General features: G+C 42.8%; 1 protein-coding gene across 2 annotated transcripts; it reads right to left on the bottom strand.

Moving 5' to 3' along the window:
• Nucleotides 1–1,822: 1,822 nt before the first annotated feature.
• ABHD10 (abhydrolase domain containing 10, depalmitoylase) lies at nucleotides 1,823–21,452 on the bottom strand. Of its 2 annotated transcripts, XM_053934377.1 has the most exons (4): nucleotides 21,362–21,442; nucleotides 15,968–16,081; nucleotides 9,283–9,420; nucleotides 1,823–8,246 (listed from the first exon to the last, which is right to left on the bottom strand). In XM_053934377.1, exons 2-4 carry the CDS (start codon nucleotides 16,049–16,051, stop codon nucleotides 7,905–7,907), a joined length of 564 nt encoding a protein of 187 aa, XP_053790352.1. In that variant the 5' UTR covers nucleotides 16,052–16,081; nucleotides 21,362–21,442; the 3' UTR covers nucleotides 1,823–7,904. The 2 variants fall into 2 exon arrangements, with proteins under 2 accessions (XP_053790352.1, XP_053790351.1); XM_053934376.1 differs by lacking the exon at nucleotides 15,968–16,081 and having other exon boundaries at nucleotides 9,283–9,440; nucleotides 21,362–21,452.
• Between the last annotated feature and the right edge of the window lie 1,063 nt (nucleotides 21,453–22,515).

Here is a 22,515-nt window from a genome sequence, read left to right as displayed (position 1 = left end):
GCAATTCATTCCTTAGAAAGAGCCTGGTATTTCAGCTATCCCAAGTACAATCTTACAAAGTATGGTGGGTTGAATCCCCATCACACAAAGCTGTCCAGCAATAACTGTGAAGCCCAGGCTCCATTTCCCTGGTATGCCACTGTACAATAACGGACCTCTTACTATTAAGTTAAAAAAAAAAAAACAAAAACAAAACAAACAAACAAAAAAACAAAACAAAAAGAGAGACTTTTCAAAAACTTTAAGTTCACAGCACCTCCCTTCAAAATGAAACCTCCAAAGAGCTCTCAAAGATCCTCCCTGCATAAATGTCCACGTGTGATGTCAGGTTTTCTAGAGTTGCGGAGAGGATGCTCAGGTCCAGTACAAACTCAGCTCAAGTACAGGGCCTTTTTCTGGGAGCTTCAAGGCAGGAAAGTGCTCTGCAGAGCCTTGATTTTATGCATGGCCTTACTTTGTCATAAGATAGCTGTAGATGTTCTACACAAGAGCACTAGTCAGACTAGAGGAAAAAGGTAATGTTATAGATAAAAATTGACTCAGCTGAATTAAAAAAGGAAAAAAAAATTATTATAAAGATCAAATTCTGTCTGAGCCAGCCACAAAAGAGGACAGTGCCAAGCCTGGGATCGGCACTGGGTGAGACACAGGTTCAACCACTCTGGCAGAGGGTCTCTCCTATGCTCCACCCCAACTGTCCTGTCCGAGCGATTTTTATACAGTTTTTCTTGCCTGGGGCAAAAGTCCCTTTCTTCTTTTCTGGGCTGTACCCATTCATGTGGAGTTCTTTCACTGTGGCAAGTGGAACAAAACCCGCTTGAGAGTGATAATCACCCATGATCTTGTTCCCGAGTTTGGTATTCAGATGTATCTTCCTGATGGTTCTGGTTATCTCGATCTTGGGTACTTACCACGTGTTCATCATCTGGGCCTTCCGACCACCTTGATGGATTATCCATCTCCGGGCTGGCCACATCTATTAGCTTGCAAATGAAGCCCTCCCTCTTTTGTCCAGGTGGCTTCGACCCAGTGTTGCAATCCTCATCGCTGGCTTGTGCATTTTATATTTTAGTTTTCCTTAGAAACTTTTATAAGAATATTTTAATTTGCACGAATTATCACATACATACATGACAGGTAATATTGGAATATTGCCTTCCTTTTAATTGTGCAAAAACAGGTGGCAGAGTTATCAGAACCAGGGGCCAATATGAATTTAGAAATTCTAACTTCCTCATTACTTTGAAGTCTAAGATCTAGAGGTCCTCAAAGACAAAATAGGCTAACTTAAGCAAGTATCTTCCACCTGCAAAAAGGTTTCTTTATCAGCTCTGTATCTTTGTCAGCTCATGTTATGCCCCAAGCAAGTGCATACTTGGAACACCTCAAATTTGGGTTTAAAAGAAAAGTAATTCAGGAAAGAAGGACATTCCTATGTGTGTGACAAAAAAGAATGCACCAAAACTCCAGCCTGCCTAACAAGGCAGCTCAGAAGGCTGCCATGAACCGGAGTGTTTCTGGAATTTTTAAGTCACTGACCACTTTCCAAGCAGCTTGCCAGCAGAAACAGTTACCAGTTAACAGTTACAGTTAGCACTGGAAACCAATTCCTGTGGATATAATTCTCAGCATTCCCAGTACTCAAGATGACCTTGGAGGTAAATTGTGCATTTGAATTCTCAGGACCTCTTAAGTTTTGAGCTGGATTAACAGACTCCTTTGAAAGAAACGCAGGTTTCATATCAATTGCTTATCTCTTGCCAACTAGAACAGTACCTCCTGAGAACGACTTTGGTTTGAAAATTATACATTGCAATGCACATTCACAGTAGAACAGAAAGTAAGTAACATCTTTATTTCACTGAAATAGAGGTCAAAACAGACAGCAGAATTTACAGACAAAAAGTTGTAACATCAAAAAGTTGTAACAACCCCCTAAAAGATCAAATCTATGGTAGTGCATAGCTACACAAAAGGGGCAAAAAGCTTTGTGAATCTGAAGTTGGAGTTTCGTTTCTGTATTTTTCTGTAAGTTCATCCTTCCCCCTGACGCTATTCCCATTGGATTTCACTTGTAATGTATTCAGACTGGACATTGTTTCTATTGGTTTAACCTTATCACCTATGTACTCCCTATAAAAACAGTAACCAAACCCCCTCCCCCATCACTTGTCCTTGCAGCATTCGAGCAAATACAATCTTCCTTGGACTGCAAGCAAGCGGCCTCTCTGATCTCTGTCTCGGTCATTGGTAGCGCTCTCAGAATAGCTCTGTCTGTATCAAAGCGAACCCCAAAGGTGGTTGTCGCTCCCTCTGGCCGCTCCCAGAAGCCGCTGGCAAGCGTCCCGGGAAAAAGGAGCCGGGTGGAAACAAAAGAGCTGGAAAAGCAACACAAATCCTCTAACTACATAAATGCTGCTTCTTATGGTTAGGGATTTAGCTTTGCTCTAAGGAACGTTTTCAAGAGGTACTGTCCCAAGGACTAGCACATTCCGGCACACTTTCTGCCAGCAAGCCATAATCAATTAAACCCCAAATCCGAGGATTCTTGTATGGTCAAGATCTGATCCTAGGCAGGCTTCAGGGAATGGTTTTCCCAGGCTACAGTCTGGGCAGCCCACTTGCATCACTCCAATCCCTAAGCATGCTACTGTTCAGCCGACCTTTGCCACTGACACGAGCACCTGCTTCCACCCCAGCAGGCAGCAGTGACCTTCTCGTGTTGCCAAGTGGGAGGCAAGTGGACAGCATGATGCAGATCAGAAGGCCCAAAAAGAACACAACCTTTCACGTACTAGCCTATAAAGATTTCAAATATGTATTTTAATTTCAGAACCAAATGACTGGAAGTTTTAGGAATTGTCTTTTGCTTTTCCTTCCAAATATAAATGCAGAGCTGCCTGAAGCTCCTTGCCAGACACAAGTCGAGACTGTAGCAGGTTGAAAATGTGTCTACCAGTGAGCTGCAATTACTGCATCATATGGAGGGTGCCCATTTCTCTTTAATGGAAAAGAAGCACTGGAACACGTAACATACATATGCAGGACTTGAGAGAGAAATAAAAGACCAAGCCTACAACCAGACTGCAGTAACTCCTTTTACATATTACGTGACCAAGGCTGTAACATTCTTCTGTTCTAGGCAAATCTATATTGAAGAGAGATGAGGTGCTACAGTCACAAAGCAAATGTGAGCTATAAAAACTGACCAACAAGCAGTAAATCTATGAGCAGTGCATTTGTGATCTTCATCTCTGCCTCGCTTTCCCAACAGTAAAATCTTCCCTTAGAAAATACCTGCCAGGAGCAAAGTGCCAATGACAGGGGCATTAAAACCTCATGCTCAGCAAGCTGGCTGCTATTTAATATAATGGCTGAGTTCTGTCTGCCTTTCCTGTCCCTGCTGGGCTTGAGAATAAACTTAGAAGGGTGAAAGTTCACACTGATGTTTGGTATTTCTGTCTGCATTCCTTACACAGCTGTTTTCATCAAGCCTTGGTGAAATTTTACATTCATACACATCTTAATGAATTTGGTCATCGATACAAAGCAGAGAGATTGCTCATCTCAAAGACAGGTCAAACACAGAACTCTCTTCTATTTCCCTGGAAGCCTTTAGTATAACGTAACTTTTCAGCATTTAAGAAAACTAAAAAAATGTGAAAGGGTAAGATAGGTCTCTTTGTAACAGCACAACTGAGTAGCTTAGAAAATAAGTTCAAGTCTCATTATTCCCCAGGACATGATTTTCCCTCCTACTTGTTTGGGTTTTTTTTTTCCTGCCAGAGGACAAAGAAATTACAAGCACAAACCTAATGTAGAAACTCTGACCACAGCACTGGTCCAGAAGATGTTACAACTCTGTATTGCATCATGACTGGAGCACTGAAGATAGTTGAGCAGCTGCAGACAAGTCACCCGTTGAATGTTCCTCTCTAAGCACATTTTGATTTGATATGAAAAGTATGGTACCATAAATCTTTTAGCCCCATTGAATAACAGCATGTCCAAGAGAGCATGTAACCAAAATTAACATAAAAATGAAACAGCAGGAGGTGGTCTATCCAGCCAGGCTTTTTTTGTGAACACTGCCTTTTTTGCATTTAGTGTTGATGCAAGAGAAAACAGCTTAGCTAAACTGAAACTACATGAAACACTTAACACCAATTAAGTTAAAAAAAAACCCAAAACAAAAAAACCCAAACCACATGGTGTGTAATACAAAGCCAAACAAGAGGAAAGACAAACCAAGTAGAATATTTAACTAGATAAAAATACATGTATCTAAAACCGGGGAAGTACAGCTCAATATAAGCAGAATAAGAGCACTTGTTTATTAGGAAAAATGTTGAGTAAGCTTTAGAAACTGATTATTTCATGCGAATCAAGCTTATTGTTGAGGAAATATATATTTTATGTTCACAAAATGCTTTGCATTTGTCAACACATCAGCAGTCTGTTAAAAAAAAAAAAAAACCAAAACACAACATAATTCAATACAAAGGATTTAAAAAATCTGATCATGCAGAGTTTTCCAAGTGTGTAATATCCTATTTTAATACAGTATCTCTACAGAGAAATGAAATACTAGTTTTTAAACATGACTAATACTGAAAATACTTACTATGTAGGCATCTACTGGCAAAGAAAAAAGCAATGCCCCAGGCATTATCACACAGGACAAAATGTACCAATTCGGAATGACACTGTAATATGTGAACACCACATCATTTGAGATTGTAAAAACTTCCTGGTAGGTCAACAGCTGCTCAGAGGTAGGATGTAAATCTCTCTAGTTATCACTATCCCTTCTTTCAGGCATGTGAATATGTGAAGTTGCCAAGAGTCAAAACTCTGGTAATTTCTAGCATTAACACAAGAGAAAATGCTTATGCTTGCAAAGATAAATATCAATGGAATTACTACACCAAAATCAGAGAAAAAGGTCTGTCTGCACAATGTATACTTCTTCATATTTAAGCAAACCAGATTTACAAAAATAAAGTGAGCACAGAGAGAAGGAAACTAGCATTCCCTGAATTTCAAAACACTACCTAGAATATCATCTTTATGAAGAAAGTATCATCTCTGCCTTTGCATTTAGGCCATATGTAACAAACTTTGGGTGTACCTGTACTGTAAATGCTACCACTGATTCCATTTAGCCAGCAGAGAAGGAATACAGGACTACAAAACAAGTGGCAAAAAAAACTCACTCCCCTAGGATTAAATTTTCAGTAATGCTGTGGTTTCAGCAACCGATGCTGCAGTTTTGTATTCCCAACAACTATGCCAACCCTGTTACACTGAATTCTCCCACCTCATGTTACTACAGCAGAATAATGGAGGGGGCAACAACACAACACCAACAGCAAACAGGGAAAAAAACCCTCCTGAAAACTCTTTACACAACTGCTCCACATTTACCTTCACCTATTTTGCTCTAAGGCACTGCAACAGACATCTTACCTGTAAAATATCAATTATTTAATAAAGGCTAACATGAAGCAGGAATACAATGCAACTCTTTCAAGAGGAATACACAGCTACAGTTTATGCATGCACACAAAGCCTTTTCCCTTTCTGAAGTATTAAATTGAATGTTTACAGGTATAACTCCCTATTTAAAAAAAAAACTCAAAACTTTTCAGTCACTGAAATAACTTTAACACATGTGAAGAAAAAGTATATATATTACAACTGGTAACTCTTGGCATTAATTAAAATTAATTACTTTGGAATTACTGCAGTCCACTTGTTTCAGCCTCTTCTTCCATTACGAGCCAAACCAATCTGAGACAAGACAAAACTGGATTTAAAAAACCTATCATGGCTTAGGGCACAAAGTTTCAAAATAATTTTGATTTGACTGCATCTTTAAAACCCACAAAATCTGTTTTTTAGGTATTATCACATTCAAGTCATACAAACACATATAAAGATGACAACTGCTTAACAGTACATAAACATGAACACAACCTCAACTCCAGGAATGCCATTTGCATTAACTTTCTCAAAGTTAGAAACATAATTCAGAGGTTTTAAAGCTGAAGTGAATTGCATAGTGATACAAACAGAAGAACAGTCTATGCCAGAAATACTTGGGAACAAGGTTTCATGAAATGTTCTAATTTCCTTAGGCAATTATCCCAATCCAGATCATCCTGAGCTGGATAGAGACTATTTATAAGAGCATGTTATGACAGAACAAGGGGAAGAATGAGTTCAAACTTACGAGAGTAGGTTTAGATCAGATAATTAAGGAAAAATTCTTTACTGTGAGGCACTGGAACAAGTTGCCCGTAGGAGTTGTGGATGCCCTATCTCTGGAAGTGTTCAAGGCCAGGTTGGATGGGGCTCTGAGTAATCTGGTCTAGTGCAACATATCCCTGCCCATGGTATGGTGGTTGGAACCAGATGATCTTTAAGGTCCCTTCCAATCCAAACCACTCTGTGACCAAGTTAGGGAATTGGTACACTTGAAGTAGAAAATTTGCTTCTAAACAAGAGCCATTTTTTTTACTTATATAAAAAATTCATTTTTTTACATCACAGCTTGTTTTTTGCAAGCCTAAATAGAACTGTACTTCATAGGAACACATCTGAAATTTTGGTTTTGTAGCTGTGTTTATTTTTAACTTTAGTTATTTGTTAGTGGTGTTTTTTTTTTTAATTAAAACCCACTACCTCAGCAAAGCCCTGTTCAGCACAATTCTACTGACATAGCTAAAACTGAAAATGACAAACTTTCTAGAAATACCTTACTCCCAGCAGCTCTAGTCTTTCAAGGTAACAACAGTGATGTCATTTACTACTTCAAGTAACAAACCCATAAACAATTATACGCTTTTGACTGATGTTATATATTAAGGCCAGCCTGAACTAATTCCAGCCTCTCTCTCAAGTGTACGAACGGTACTGTATTTCTGTACAAAACCCAGGTAACAGTCATATTTGCAATTAAATCAATTTACTACTAAATTCTATGGATTTACCTGTTAAGACTTATTCAACTATCAAGTTTTATTTACAACTTCTCAGGGCTGGACTCACGCAGCTGAAGAAGACACTGTTCTCAGCAATCCACAGCTCTCAAGTCATGGGAAAGAGGCAAAAGTGCTCTATAGCACCGTACTCCCCACTTTGAAGAAGCTACTATTAAAGTCACCTTATTGATCCAGTTTCAGCTTCCACCACGATTATTTATTGTTTCCTTAACAGTAGGCCCACAAATGAACGACAGATGGCAGCCTGGAGAAGATGACACACACCCTCCTAATAAGCACAGATAAACACCTGTGAGGCAGGGCTTTGAGGCCCTGCATTTTTAGAAGTCAAATTCTTCCCTATGTAGTACCCCAAGCACAACATCAGGGTGTGCCTTCCACTTTTTAACAGCATTTCAGAACAAAATGACCATTTATCTGAAATCTGTTTATTGTGTTTCATGGTACTCACTATTCTAATAATTAACTTCAGTAAACACGTAACTTGTATTTTGCCTTGCACAGATGGTTTCAGACATAAGATACAATGATATTACAGTGAAAGGACAGTAAGGTGTCAAAGATGTGAAAATAAAGTTTTACTGTACAGGCCAATAGCAACAAAAAGTAATCAACATGTCAGTACAAAATTGTAGGAAATCTGTGAAAAAAATAGGTAAAATGGTGAAGGAAAGGTTCTGAACTCAATAGCAGCACTCCTTCACACTTTGGACTGTGTGCAAATGCAGCAATAATACAATACCTGTATTTATGAAACAGAGGTAAGGAAACACCAGATAAAGCTCAGTTCCTACTGTGACAGTCACAGGCCTGCCACCATCTGGGTAACAACAAGGCTTCTGTTACACAAGGAAAAAAGTCAGGTGTAGAGTTCATGCACTAATTCTACTCTTCAGGTTATTCTACTGTTAACAGCTTGTCAATTAGATCATCAGCAGTATTCACAAGGAGCTTTGTATCCTCCTTGTCACTCATCCGATGCTGGCCAATTTTGCGGAGGGTAACATCCACGTCCTTGCTCAAAACACGGTCAGCAACTTGCATTGAGATCTCCCAAGGGACATCCCCATCCTTCATGCCGTGGATAAGGCGTAGGGGACATGTTACAAGAATAGGACTATTCAGCACGCAGTGATTTTCTGCTTCTCTGATGAAGTCATAGGTCAAGGAGAAATATCCTTCCTTATTATGCTTTGTTTGATACTTCCATTCACCCTTTTCTTCTATTTCTTTCTGCGCCTATATAAAAGAGAGCAAAGACTAGACAAAACACGTTAGGAGTACTTAAGAGTACCTCAACTTATTTCTTGTCTAAAAGCCGTAAAACTCCCCCAAGCATAAAATTCCACCTTGTTGGTTTTTATTATCAGAAGTGTATTCCCATTCTCCTTACAGCATCTGAGAAGACAAATCTCCTACCATGTCACAAAAGCTGCTCTCCAAACCTCTCCTGCAAATTAATCTAGTTAAAATTCACCAATGAAATTCAGTTTCTTAGCCAGAATCTATTAGAAAAGAAAAAGATGTATAGCCATCATGAACAGTAAATCTCCTTGGCTTCAATCAATTCACTGATCCTCAAACAACGGGAAATCCTAGGGAAAAGACTGTCCAGCACTCAGTCTTTTCAGTCTTTGCCACAGTAGGTGTCTCTAAATACTTTATTTCCAGATTCTTAAGTATTTTCATATTCTGAGTCCTAAATAGAAATACTGACACTACAAAGTACCTTAGAAAAAACCCAAACAAATTGGGAAGATATTTTCATCATTCTAAGGCACACATTATTTATTGCCATGTAACACCTCATTTACTTTCCTGAAGACTAGACATCATTACTATCAAGGAAGAATCTCAGAAGGGCAGTTCCCACTACCTAAATCTTACAGCCTTTACAAGCACACTAATCTGAAGAATTTCCTTTCTATGCACATAACCTGTGTCATTATGCATCTCATCCAGTGACACGTCAACTATTTCAGTGGCTACTTTTCCATCCTTCAAAGCACAAGGATCCAATTCCAATGCAAATATAAGATCTTCAACACTGAAATCTAATGGTCTGCAAACAGCAGGGATCTGACCTCATATCCTCTAAACCACAGTAATATAAGCTTACTCTGGCTAGTGCTCACTCTAGTCTCATACTGTAAGCTTACATTAATCAAATACAGGAAACTTACCCTAAAATTTGCAGGAAAAGTTTAAATAACATAATTTCTTAAATTCTTGATAAGATTTTTAGACTGCACAAAAGCCAACCATCAACATTTACCTCAATAGGAAGCCTCTTAAAAGTTGTTACAACGTGATCTGCTGCTACAGCTACTCCAACCAGAGCAGCTACTTTATCTGGACGTGCTACTGCAGCATGAAGCATCAGCCATCCACCCATGCTGGAGCCCACCAGAATCTGGAAAACAAAATAAAAAACTGACAAGAAAATACAGTGTTTTACAGGAAATGGCTAATAAGATTTTTTTCTTCTTGCACAAAATATCAGTGTGTCTTGGTTTGAAAAGACAGGAGTCTGTGAAGGAAGGTAAGGGTCTCCCATGAAATGGAAAAGGTAAACCTCCTCCCTCCAAATTACCACAATTTCAAAATAGAAAGGCTCTCAGACAAAGATATGGGAATGGGAATAACAGTTCTTTACTAGGAAAAAAAACGAAATTAAAAAAAATGTAATTAGTACAAACAAAACTACTGATAGAGTCAGAAACCTGACACCCTGAGGAGTCAGGGTGTTGGTGATAGTCCAGTTAAATGGTGGCTGCTCCTCCTGCTCCTGGAGTGGCAGATGAAATGCTGCTGAAGCGATGCTCCAGTAGAAGGGTGTAGTTTTCTCTGAAGGTCTGGTGATAAGAGTAAATGGGCCTGGTCTTCCTCTGGGAATCCAGTGAAGAGGCTGAGTTGATGTCTCAAGCAATCCTGATTTTATGCAGGTAGGGATGCTTGGCTCTTCCCTCTGGGTGGAGCATCTCACAATGGGATGATGTAACTTTCTCAGTCATGCAGTGAACCATTCAATGGCACATTAACAGAAGATATCTCCCAGGAGGGAGACATTGTTCTTGGAAAAGATAAGAAAACTGCCCAACAGATGGCAAATAGAATATATGCTTATTTTACATGCCAGGACATTATCCACCCCTTATTCTATTTCCATCTGCATCACAATGAAATCTTACACCCAGTTCTCACTTAAGACTAGGTTTCCCTGTGGTACACAACAGGTTTCCCCATCTTTCTGCATTACCCACCAAGTGTAACCAGGTCCTTGAGCAAAAACAATCCCACGGATGGGTTTGTCTTTGCCTGAGGTGGGATTAATCCAAACAGTTTTTCCTAAAATACCTTTCATATCTACCACAGGGACTTTATCTCCATGTACCGTGTGCAAGGGTTCTGACTGGGCAGAACCAGCTTGATTGATGGACCCTTAGGTGTTGACCATCCAGGTTGCTTTTGCCAGGTTCATTTCCCAGTTTCTAAATGTTCCCCCACCAAGCGCCTTCAGGGTATTCTTAAGGAGTCCGTTGCACCATTCAACTTTGCCGGCAGCTGGAGCATGATAGGAAATATGATATATCCATTCGATACCATGTTCTCTGGCCCAGGTGTTGATAAGACCGTTCTTGAAATGGGTGCCGTTGTCAGACTCAATTCTCTCAGGTGTGCCATGTCTCCACAGGACTTGCTTTTCCAGGACTAAGATGGTGTTCTGGGCAGTGGCACGAGGCACAGGGTAGGTCTCCAGCCATCCAGTGGTGGCATCCACCATGGTCAGCACGTAGCGCTTGCCTTGGTGTGTCTGAGGCAGTGTGATGTAGTCCATCTGCCAGGCCTCCCGATACTTGTACTTGAACCACCGTCCACCATACCACAGGGGCTTCACCCGCTTGGCCTGTTTGATGGCAGCACACGTCTCACAGTCACGGACAACCTGAGAAATGCTGTCCATGGTTAGATCCACCCCTCGGTCTCGTGCCCACTTGTAGGTGGCATCTCTGCCCTGATGACCTGAGGCATCATGAGCCCATCGAGCCAGGAACAACTCCCCCTTATGGTGCCAATCTATCTTTGACACCTCTATTCTTGCTGCCTGATCTACCTGCTCATTGTTTTGGTGCTCCTCATTAGCCCGACTTTTGGGGACATGGGCATCTACATGACGGACTTTCACTGTTAGTTTCTCCACCCGAGAGGCAATGTCTTTTCATATATCAGCAGCCCAGATTGGTTTTCCTCTACGTAGCCAGTTGGCCTTTCTCCACCTTCCCAGCCATCCCCACAGAGCATTGGCTACCATCCACGAATTGGTATAAAGGTAGAGCTTTGGCCACTTCTCCCTTTCAGCAATGTCCAGGGCCAGCTGAACAGCCTTGAGTTCAGCAAATTGGCTTGATCCACCGTCTCCTTCGGTGCAACTTGTCGTGTAGGGCTCCATATGGCTGCTTTCCACTTCCAGTTCATCCCTATGATGCGACAGGAACCATCAGTGAAAAGAGCGTAGTGTGTTTCCTCTGCTGGTAGTTGGTTACAGGGTGGAGCTTCTTCAGCCCTTGTCACTTGTACCTCCTCCTTGTTGTCAGTGAGACCAAAATTTTCACCTTCCAACCAGTTCATAATTATCTCTAAAATCCCAGGGCGATTCAGGTTTCCAATACGGGCGCGCTGGGTGATGAGGGCAATCCATTTGCTCCATGTGGTGTCAGTGGCACGGTGGGTAGTAGGAACCTTTCCTTTGAACATCCACCCGAACACCGGGAGTCGGGGTGCCAGGAGGAGTTGTGCTTCTGTGCCAATCACCTCCGAGGCGGCTTGAACTCCAAGAAAGTCTTGAAAGCCAAGATTTCCTTCTCTGTGGGGGTGTAGTTGGCTTCGGACCCTCTGTAACTTCGGCTCCAGAATCCCAGTGGTCGGCCTCGAGTCTCACCAGGCACCTTCTGCCAAAGGCTCCAGGACAAACCATTGTCCTGGCTGCAGAGTAGAGCACATTCTTGACTTCTGGTCCCATCCTGACTGGGCCAAGGGCTACAGCATGAGCGATCTCCTGCTTAATCTGGGTGAAGGCTTGTTGCTGCTCAGGGCCCCAGTGGAAATCGTTCTTCTTGCAGGTAACCAGGTACAGAGGGCTCACAATCTGGCTATACTCATGAATGTGCATTCTCCAAAAACCTATGGCACCTAGGAAAGCTTGTGTTTCCTTTTTGCTAGTTGGTGGAGACATCGCTGTGATCTTGTTGATGACTTCAGTGGGAATCTGGCGCCGTCCATCTTGCCATTTCACTCCCAGGAACTTGATCTCTCGGGCAGGTCCCTTGACTTTCCTCTTCTTGATGGCGAAGCCAGCTTCTAGCAGTATGTGGATGATCCTCTCACCTCTTTCAAACACTTCTGCCCACACAATGATATTATCGATGTATTGTAGGTGTTCTGGAGCCTCACCCTTTTCTAGTGCAGCCTGGATCAGTCCATGGCAAATGGTGGGGCTGTGTTTCCACCCCTGGGGCAGTCGGTTCCAGGTGTACTGCACGCCCCTCCAGGGTGAAAGCAAATTGAGGCCTGCATTCTGCTGCCAGAGGAATGGAGAAAAACGCATTAGCAATATCAATAGTAGCATACCACTTGCTGCTTTGGACTCCAGCTCGTACTGGAGTTCCAGCATATCTGGTACAGCAGCGCTCAGCAGTGGAGTCACCTCATTTAAGCCACAATAGTCCACAGTCAATCTCCATTCTCTGTCAGATTTGCGCACAGGCCAGATGGGGCTGTTGAAGGGTGAGTGGGTTTTGCTGACAACCCCTTGGCTCTCCAGCTCACGAATCATTCTGTGGATGGGGATCACAGCATCTCGATCCGTCCGATACTGCTGGCAGTGCACTGTCGAGGTTGCAATTGGCACATGTTGCTCTTCCACCCTTAGGAGTCCTACTGCATACGGGTTTTCTGACAGTCCAGGCAAGGTATTTAATTGCTTAATGTCCTCTGCCTCTACAGCAGCTATTCCAGAAGCCCACCTGAGTCTCTTTGGGTCTTTGTAATAGCCGTTCCGGAGGAAGTATGAAGGCAGTATGCCTAGAATACATGGAGCGTCTGGGCCAGTCACTATAGGATGTTTTTTCCACTCCTTCCCAGTTAGGCTCACCTCAGCTTCCACCAGGGTCAATTGCTGCAATCCCCCTGTCACACCAGCAATGGAAACAGGCTCCGCCCCCACATGTCCCGATGGTATCAGAGTACACTGCGCACCAGTATCAACTAAAGCATCATGTTTTTGTGGCTCTGATGTGCCAGGCCATCAGATCCACACCGTCCAGAAGATCCGGTTTTCCCATGCCTCTCCCTGGCTAGAGACAGGGCCCCTCTAACTCTGGTTATTATTCCTTTCCTGGGCATACATACTAGAGGTTCCTTCAAGGGGGTCCGACAGATCATACCTGACAGCTTGGTCATGGGAGGTTGAGGCTACCTTCACCTTGGTGGAACTCCCCGGCTAGAGTTTCCCTCCTTGAGTTGACGCACCCAGGACAGAAGTGGGTTTCCCATCCCACCTTCCCATGTCTTCCCCATGGTCACACAGGAAGAACCACAGATTAGCCCTTGGGGTGTACCCTCTCTCTCTAGCTGGGGAGTGTTGGGCTCTGACTTTGGGGCCTGTGACTCGCACAGGTGCTGCATTAACCTTCCTCATCTCCTCCCTCATCTCCTCTTTGAACTCCTTAATCACAGCTGAGATATGAGCCTGCATTGGGCAGGCAATCATACTCTCATAATTCTTAAGTTTGTTGGCAACAGAACCCACTGTCTCTTAGTTAGTGTCAGCATCAATTGTTGCGATTAAAGTGGTGTATTGAGATGGCCCAAGATTTGCTAGACTCCACAGCATTTGCCCTGTGCACCTGACCTTGTCAGGGTCATTATCATGCTGTCTATCCCTCCCAAAGAGTACCTCCAATACTGCCACTTCCCTCAGCTGTTGGATCCCTTCCTCAAGGGTCTTCCAGTGCATTCTATGATGGTGCTCCTGCATTCTCTCCCTGTGGACAAATCTCTCTCTCACACTCATTAAAAGCCGCTCCCAGAGAGAAAGGGACCCTGGCTCCCTTACAAAAATCTGATTCATACCTGAGTCCTGGGTCAAGGGTCCCAAGTTTCTTGCCTCACCACCATTCAGCTGCACGCCTGTACCCATAAGGTCCCAGACCCGGAGTAACCAGGTAGTATAAGCCTCACGTCCTCGTCGCACAATGTCTTTGTGCAAGTTAGGGAGACTTTCATATGTCAGGGACTTGGTGATGATCGCAACCTCTGGCTCCCCTGTAGGTTGTGAGATTCCTCCATTCCTATCCCTATCTGGGTGCTCTGCTTTCATCTTAGATCTCCTTGTTTCTACTGGGACAGCTGCTGCTGGCTGGGACTGCCTTTGTGGTTCAGCTGGAACCTGGACAGTTGTAACATCTGTGGGTTCCACAGCTGTACTATTAGACTGTACCTCTTCAAGGCAAAGGGAAGGTTTCTCACCAGCTGGGGAAATGCACTCTTTCAGCATCTCACTTATCTCCTTAACCAGAACCCTCACCCAATCTGGGTGGTTCATTTCTGAGGCGGGCTGCGGGGCAGGGTCAGGCTCTGGAGCAGCAGCATCTCTAGTCTCTGGGGCAGTGTCAGGCTCTGCAGCAGCATCCCTAGTCTCTGGTGTAGGTGTCAGGTTAGTTATCCAGGTTAATATTCCCTTATCTCTGGGTGCTAAATAGAACAGGCCTATCAGCAACACCACCCATTGTATGATGTCATTAGCATTTAGAGTGGATCTTAACCCTTCAAAAACTGGTGTAGCAGACCCAAAAAGATGGTTAAAAGGTTGGGAGAAAAATTCCCCCAGTGTCATTTCCTCACAGTAGGTACCATTATTAAAGTAACCCCAGAAACATACAGTTAGTGTGTGATAGCTCTGAATCCATGTACCTGCCTTCCAGAGGAAGTTAAAGATCCATGAATTCCTCACCTTATTAACCCATAAGCCAAACTGGATAACAGCCACAGCAGCCTTAGTTATAGGACCCATATCTAGATAAGGGCCTACAAATGGGAGAAATATAGCCACAACCACGTGCCACCCAAACCAGGGTAAACTATACCACATGGTGACACTTAAAGATGTTTCTATATCAGCACACACACAAAAAAAAATAGATTACTTAAGAACTGTTAATCCTTTTTTCCTCTCAATGCCCTCGAGCCCCACTTTGGGTGCCAAAATCTGTCTTGGTTTGAAAAGACAGGAGTCTGTGAAGGAAGGTAAGGGTCTCCCATGAAATGGAAAAGGTAAACCTCCTCCCTCCAAATTACCACAATTTCAAAATAGAAAGGCTCTCAGACAAAGATATGGGAATGGGAATAACAGTTCTTTACTAGGAAAAAAACGAAATTAAAAAAAAATGTAATTAGTACAAACAAAACTACTGATAGAGTCAGAAACCTGACACCCTGAGGAGTCAGGGTGTTGGTGATAGTCCAGTTAAATGGTGGCTGCTCCTCCTGCTCCTGGAGTGGCAGATGAAATGCTGCTGAAGCGATGCTCCAGTAGAAGGGTGTAGTTTTCTCTGAAGGTCTGGTGATAAGAGTAAATGGGCCTGGTCTTCCTCTGGGAATCCAGTGAAGAGGCTGAGTTGATGTCTCAAGAAATCCTGATTTTATGCAGGTAGGGATGCTTGGCTCTTCCCTCTGGGTGGAGCATCTCACAATGGGATGATGTAACTTTCTCAGTCATGCAGTGAACCATTCAATGGCACATTAACAGAAGATATCTCCCTGGAGGGAGACATTGTTCTTGGAAAAGATAAGAAAACTGCCCAACAGATGGCAAATAGAATATATGCTTATTTTACAAGCCAGGACACAGTGTTCACTTGGTTTAACTATTTAAACCTTGGGCATAATCCTGCTGTCCTTACCCAGGCAGAACTGCTGTCAGCTCCAGTGGAAATTTTGCCTGAGTAAGCACCACACGATCTGATATTTATTATGCTGTTTGGCATGGCTGGTTATTGCTGTCTGAAACTGAAACACTGTAAACAAAATGAGAGTTGAAACAATTCAGTATCATATACATACTTTTATGTTTCCTTCTCAAGCTAAATGCACATGGTAAAGACTCAGTGCAGTGAAAGAAGTAAACAAAAGCAATTCATAATTGCTTTTCATAATTCAAAATTGTTTTGAACACAATACTGGGTATTTCTAGGTTGTAGGGGATTCCAAGTTTCTCACAGAAATTTCTAAAGTAACTGAAGAAATCAAATGCTGTTTCTCCTGCCTGTTTTTTAAAGCTATTTGATCATATGGCGTATCTTGTAATCTTCCTGCAAATCCTTTAATTAATGCATCAGCATGGGATAGTGACACACTTTTTCATTAACAGAGCCATACTACACAGGAACAATTCCCTGTCCCCTGTCAGGTAGCCCCTCCACCATGAGGCTTTCTCAGACTCTCTAGGACAACAGCCCTGCTCTGAGCAGGAGATTCTAATAAACAACCTCCAGAAGGTCCTGCCAACCCATGCTTCCATGATTTTGTGACCTACCTGCCTGCAAAAGAGCGCCTATGAATACAACCTCTCAAATTATTCAGCTTGGAAGTGAGTAGGTGTCAGCTGTTCAGCAAAAGCTACAGCTGACCAGGACTATTATGGCATATCTTTGATCAAGGTTCTACCCTGAGGGGAAAACAGCATTCTGTATTTAAAAATAAAATATAATCTGTGGTCCATCTGTAAGTTCATCCAGTATAGACAGAACATCTTTTCTCCACTTCCCAATTGTACACTCTTCAAATTTACCATCTGAACTTCAACATCCTGTATAGTCAAATCGGAAAAAATAACCAGCAACATGAAAGTCACAGTACTGTCCACAGCAAAACAAACACTAACTAACTAGTACTGTATAATCAAATCAACAGGGAACAAGATACCACAGTATTTTCTTACTTGGTCCTGTTTATCACTAGGACCAGAAATCACATAAAAACAGTTTAAATACAACAAACACAACTAAGTTACGCAGCATTCTCTATCATTTGAGATAACATCATAATTTACAAGAATAGACAAAAATTTCCCTTACAGACAAAAAAAAAAAAAAAAACAACCTCAGACACTTAAATTTTGAAGGTATTTTTAAAAGGTACAAACTCTTTCAAACACTGAACCCAAACATGAAGACTTATGACACATTCTGACAGATAGCATTCAATCTCGTCTATCAAAGGACAGCATCACCAAGTAGGGGCATGATCTTCTAAACCCACAGAAGACACAGGGTAACTTAATCAGACTTGGCATGTCCTTATGTCCAGTGTTTATAGTGGTTACTTAAAAAACACAACTCTAGGTCCTTAATTCCTAATTTTTGTGCCTACAGACTGATTGGAACATGTAGCAGTGGTTATACTACAGAAAATTAAGAGAATTTTCTGAATTACTTTCACAATACATTCTCCTGATTTACCTCAGTCTCTCTACTGACAGAAATCCTACATTTGGAAACAGAAGACTTCTTATCTTGTATACAAGCTCCCTTAGCGCAGGGAGCATCCCAATCCAAATGCCAAAGTTTACATATTTGTGTTAAAACCCCTTCCCACAACTCATGAGACTAGTTTCATTTTCTCAAGAACAATACTCCTCTATGTACCTGATGAAGGCATGACCTAATGATTTGCAGAAATCTTCAAGGGCAGTTGCTTTCTGACCATTCATATTTGAATTGAAGCCTGGAAGGAAAATAACCCCTGGGTTCCTCCCTTTTAGTTTCTGATAAGCAATATTTGGTCGATCTGGTTGAGTGAGAAAGCTGACTGATGACTTCAGCCTGCAAACTAGTAAGAGGAACTATTTAATACAATCATCATGATAACCCTGGCAGAAATGCAAGCTTTTATAAACCCAGGGTTTGGCAAATATGGACATATTATGTGAAAATAAGGTATTTTGGCTCAAGAGAGAAAAAACCCATCTCCTATATTCTTTAATGATTGACAAGTACTGATGATCCTGAAAGACAAAGTTTATTGTGATTCATTCTCAAATCATTAAATGCCAACCACCGAGAGTTCATTCAGCAATTAGCAAAGTGGTTGACTGAAAACAAACTCTCAGGCTTCCTAGACTTCATCAGTCCTCATGTTTCATACCATCTTGAATACATTTACTCACTTCACCAAAAAATCTTCCAATTTAATATCTACTTTAGTTTAAACTTTTATTTTCAAAAAGCATATTTTTGAGACTAGTTTACTCTGTGCAATGTAAGTTTACAAGTACATGAGGTGACAAATTTTTCATTAGAATTAAAACTGAAGGATAAAACTGCACCTTATCAAAGCCCTGGATCCACACAATATATGGAGATATAGGGGCAAGTTCATCATCACGAACTGGGAAAGAATCTTGTGACTAACTTTTTCATCATGATGAGCATAAAACAACATTAGCATTGTTTAAACCAAATGAAATAAATAACATCAAACAAGGAAATTAACAGAGGAAATGCTAACTAATTAATAATTCTGCTGAATCTCAACAGCTGCTACAGGATTTAATCTACCTTTAGCTGCTACACGATTTATCTAACTAAACTTTAATTCAGTTTTACCTCTACTGCGGGTGAGGACAAGTAATTCACCCACCACGTAATTCGTAGAGAGCTGTTAAGGAGACTTAATCCACTCTATTATCCAACTCAGCAAGGTAATTTGTTAAACTGAAAGCTTGGTCAAGTCTTCTAAGACTTTGACACTCTTAATTCTTAGATTAGAAGATCACTGGCTCTTCAACAGGGGCCAAAGAAACTGTGCAACCCAAAATAAAGCCTCAGGGCTTCCTAGGGGTGGATAAATAGTGCAAAACCCAAGCCTGACAGTATCACACCACTTAACTGTCCTGCAGCCTTGAATTCTGTTTTGTAACTATCAGAGAGATTACATTGAAAGGGTTTTGGGGGGTTGATTTGTTGTTAAACTTGGATGTGCATGAGTAAGTGTGGATACATAACAGATACAGAGTGCAGCTAGCATTCAGAAATTTCTTACAGTCCAACAGAAATGGCATCATTTGAACTATAGATTAAAACCATTAAATTGCTCCTGAAAAATGAAGTAGTTCTTTTTCCTACTGAGGCATGAGTTGTTTATAAAGGTGAATGACTTCCACAGTAAAGGTATTAAGATGCATCCACACTGTGGCTTTTGATTTGTGTGTGTCTCTCACAAAGCCAGTCACTTCTTCAGAGCCAGTAGAGTGCAAGTGTCAGTAGGAGAAGAAGAACCAAGAAGTGCTAAATTTAATAGAAGAATAACTGGGAATATTTTTCTCCCCCTTAAGCCCTGATAGCCATCTCTGAAGCTACTTGTCTTCCATGCTGCAGCACTCTGGATGTGTCTTCAAATTATCTTGACACTGGGAAGGCTTCCAACTGCAGCTACAAGACACAACCCCTATCTAAGCTACTTCACAAACTATTCTTCCATTTAATGAGTTAATGGAAGCACCAGCAGCCATCCCAACCTGAATAATGCAAACCCCTAAAGCAACCACCGTAGCCAACTCAAAAGCAAAGCTCAATGTAGTCACCCTCTCAGATTTCTCTTTAGACAGACAAAACCATCAGCAGCTACCCAGTAATTTCCCCTCCTGATTTTAGGAAAGATCTTGGTAAGAGATTAGGAGTGTAGTTTGTATTCTGCATGTACATAATATAATACCTTTTTCATTTTTTATGAACCTGTTTGAAAAATTTATTACCAGCTTTGGCTATTGACAATATTTTTTTGTTTAGCTGCAAACCAGAAACTGCTTGAGTTTAAAGATTTCAATGTTTTCCCAGTATTTGACTTAGACATGACATGAATGGGAGTATTAACTCACTGTGGAAATGAAAACCAGTGTGGGTTTATGATTGATTTGTTTTCGCTGAGTTTGCCGCCATCATGATGAAGTGGGGTGGGTTCTGTAGTGGTGTATATCAAGACAACATAAGTAGAGCATGGTGGTAGGCATCCCCTTCTATGATCAGTCTGCACTGATCATAAAAGCCCTTCAAGCTTACCTGCCTGGGAGTCAATATCTCCTTACCCTGAAGGCTCTCAGGCAATTGCAAGCCATGGAGTCTGAGTCTTAAAAACCTCCTCTGCTGTGTCCCATGACCTACAGGTGCTGGCCTGATGCTTGGATGGGAAAACACCCATCAGAATGCAGGAAGCATCTCTGAAGGGTGCAAGGCAGGTATTAATGTTCATAAAAGCAAGTTACAGACAGAAGGTGATAGCTACAGGAAGAACACAGGGCTCTTGCCTGATCTATGGAATTCTCTTCATATCGGAGTCACTGTGCACTTTTATGAACACCAGAAACTGTGAGTGAGACCAGTGTTACATTACACATAAAAGCCAAAGAAGTTCCCTGAACAGCTCTGGGAATATTCCTGCACTGAGATCTCCCCACTCCCAGAAGCAACAGATTAATGCTGCTGTGACAGGTAATGGACTCAACTCTGTACACACTTGGTTTCATGTCATCACCCACATTCCAGCAGGAACTGCTGCTTGGCCTGGACTCCAGAGCACCTAAAGACACACTCAAATAAACAGATATTCTGATAATATTACTGTTATAAATACACAGAAAAGGAGAAGAACACAGCAACAAAATCCCACTGTATTCAAGCTTTTATGCAGGTACAAAATATGCACCCGTAGTGGCAATTAAGTTTTACTCACTAAGCAGCCTAAGATGAGATTCACCTGTCCAATTAAAGGCAATGAATAAACTCAACAGCTCAGACAAGCACGGGGTCTGACACATCAAGAAGGGACACTGCGTGTTTGGGCAGAGGCCGAGCTCACTCAGAGGTGGATGCCAGCAAAGCTTTTCAGGTGCCTAGCGGAGCTTTACAAGGCACGTTCCACACCCAATCAAGCGAACTGGCACACGATTCCCAGCTCCTCAAAACCCACCAGGGGCAAGAGCTTAGAGCCAACAAAACACACGTAGGAAAGCAGCTGTCCTGCCCTGTGCACAGACACCGAGCCCCTCCGCGGGCCAGGCGGGGAGGGGAAGCCTGTCAGGAACCGAGGAAGGGAAGGGCACCGAGTTTAAGATGCCCATTCCCACCAGAGAGCCGCGCCCCGGCCCTTCCCGATGGAGACGACGCTGAAGGCGAGGAAAGGGTGCCACCCACAGCTGCCCAAGAGCCGCACGGCGGCTGTCACAGCCGGCACCGACACTCATCCTTTCCCCTCTGACTGACAACCCTTCTGCTCCGAGCTCCCCGCGGCCGTTCCCTTACCCAGGAGCGCCCGGGCTGCCCTCAGCGGTGACAGCGATCCCCTCAGAGCCGAGGTACGGCCGGCCCGCACCAGCGCTCCCGCCATGGCCGCCGTCCGCGCACGCGCCGCGCGCCGCCCGCCTCCCGCGGGGCGGAAGCGACGGCCGGGGCGGGGCGGGGCTGACGCGGTCTGTGGCCGGGGCCGAACCTCGCTGGGAAACGGCAAAGTTTTGCCAATTAAAAAAGCCAAAGCATTGATCGTGCATTTCCCCCGAGCCAGCTGTGCCTTATAGCCAATGGTGTGCAATCGGAAGAGCACTGCCAGCAGTCGAGGGAGGTGGTCCAGCCGCTCTGCTCAGCACTGGTCCGGCACCTCTGGAGTGCTGTGTCCCGGTCTTGGCTTCTCAGTCCAGGAGGGACACGAAGCTCCTGGAGCGGTCCAGTGGCAGGCTACTGAAACAGAGATTTTTAGAGTTAGGTTAACAAAATGAATTAAGCATTTATAATTTAGCTTGTAGAGTTATGTGTTGAATTTTAACCTTTTACTTAAGAAACCTCTGCCTGGTACAAAGGGCATAGGAAAATGCAAATTTCTAGAGCTTCTTGCATAAAGAACAATACCAGAAGAGGCAAAGAACCCAGATAAAGAAGCTCCTCAGTCTCCAAGCCTATCAAGACTGACAGACCTACTCAGATAAGCACCAAAGGACCAAAAGTGCACGTGCAGAGAGAAAAAGTTCAAAAGTTCAGTCATGAGGAAGACCACAGTCTTCAGCCTCAGGACCATCGAGAGACCCCCGTGCGACCACCACAGCAAACCACTTGTGCCTAGAAGGGCGTGGACTTATTTAGCATGAGAGGCGAGGACAGGCGGGGCCAGGGGTTGAATATGCATGAAAAAGTTGTGCAATGTATTACATATGGAACATCTTTGAGAATAAAGGTGTGGGTCAGACTGAAGTTCGGGGCACAAGTTTTGGAGAGCTATCCCACTTGTGCCGGGCGCTGACATACTTACCCACTTCATAACTACCCCAAGTTATGGAGTCTATTTATTTATTCTGCGTATCGCTTCACTACGAGGGCGATTGAAGCTTCTCTCTTAGGAGGAGAGGCTGAGGGAAAGGCCTGGGCCTGTTCAGCCTTGAGAAGAGACAGCTGAGAAGGGGCCTCAG

The sequence above is a fragment of the Vidua chalybeata genome, chromosome 2, assembly GCF_026979565.1.
Source record: "Vidua chalybeata isolate OUT-0048 chromosome 2, bVidCha1 merged haplotype, whole genome shotgun sequence".
Taxonomy (NCBI): Eukaryota; Metazoa; Chordata; class Aves; order Passeriformes; family Viduidae; genus Vidua; species Vidua chalybeata.
Note: the sequence above shows the minus strand (reverse complement) of the source record. Positions and strands in the feature narration are given on the sequence as shown.

Excerpts from the sequence above, each read along its gene's own strand:
- ABHD10 (XM_053934376.1), bottom strand. The coding sequence starts at position 21,446 with ATGGCGGGAGCGCTGGTGCGGGCCGGCCGTACCTCGGCTCTGAGGGGA. Across the intron at positions 9,441-21,361 it reads GGCAGCCCGGGCGCTCCTGG|TTTTTTATTTTGTTTTCCAG; the intron begins GTAAGGGAACGG and ends TTTTCTTGTCAG. Across the intron at positions 8,247-9,282 it reads TTAAGAGGCTTCCTATTGAG|GCGCAGAAAGAAATAGAAGA; the intron begins GTAAATGTTGAT and ends TCTTTTATATAG.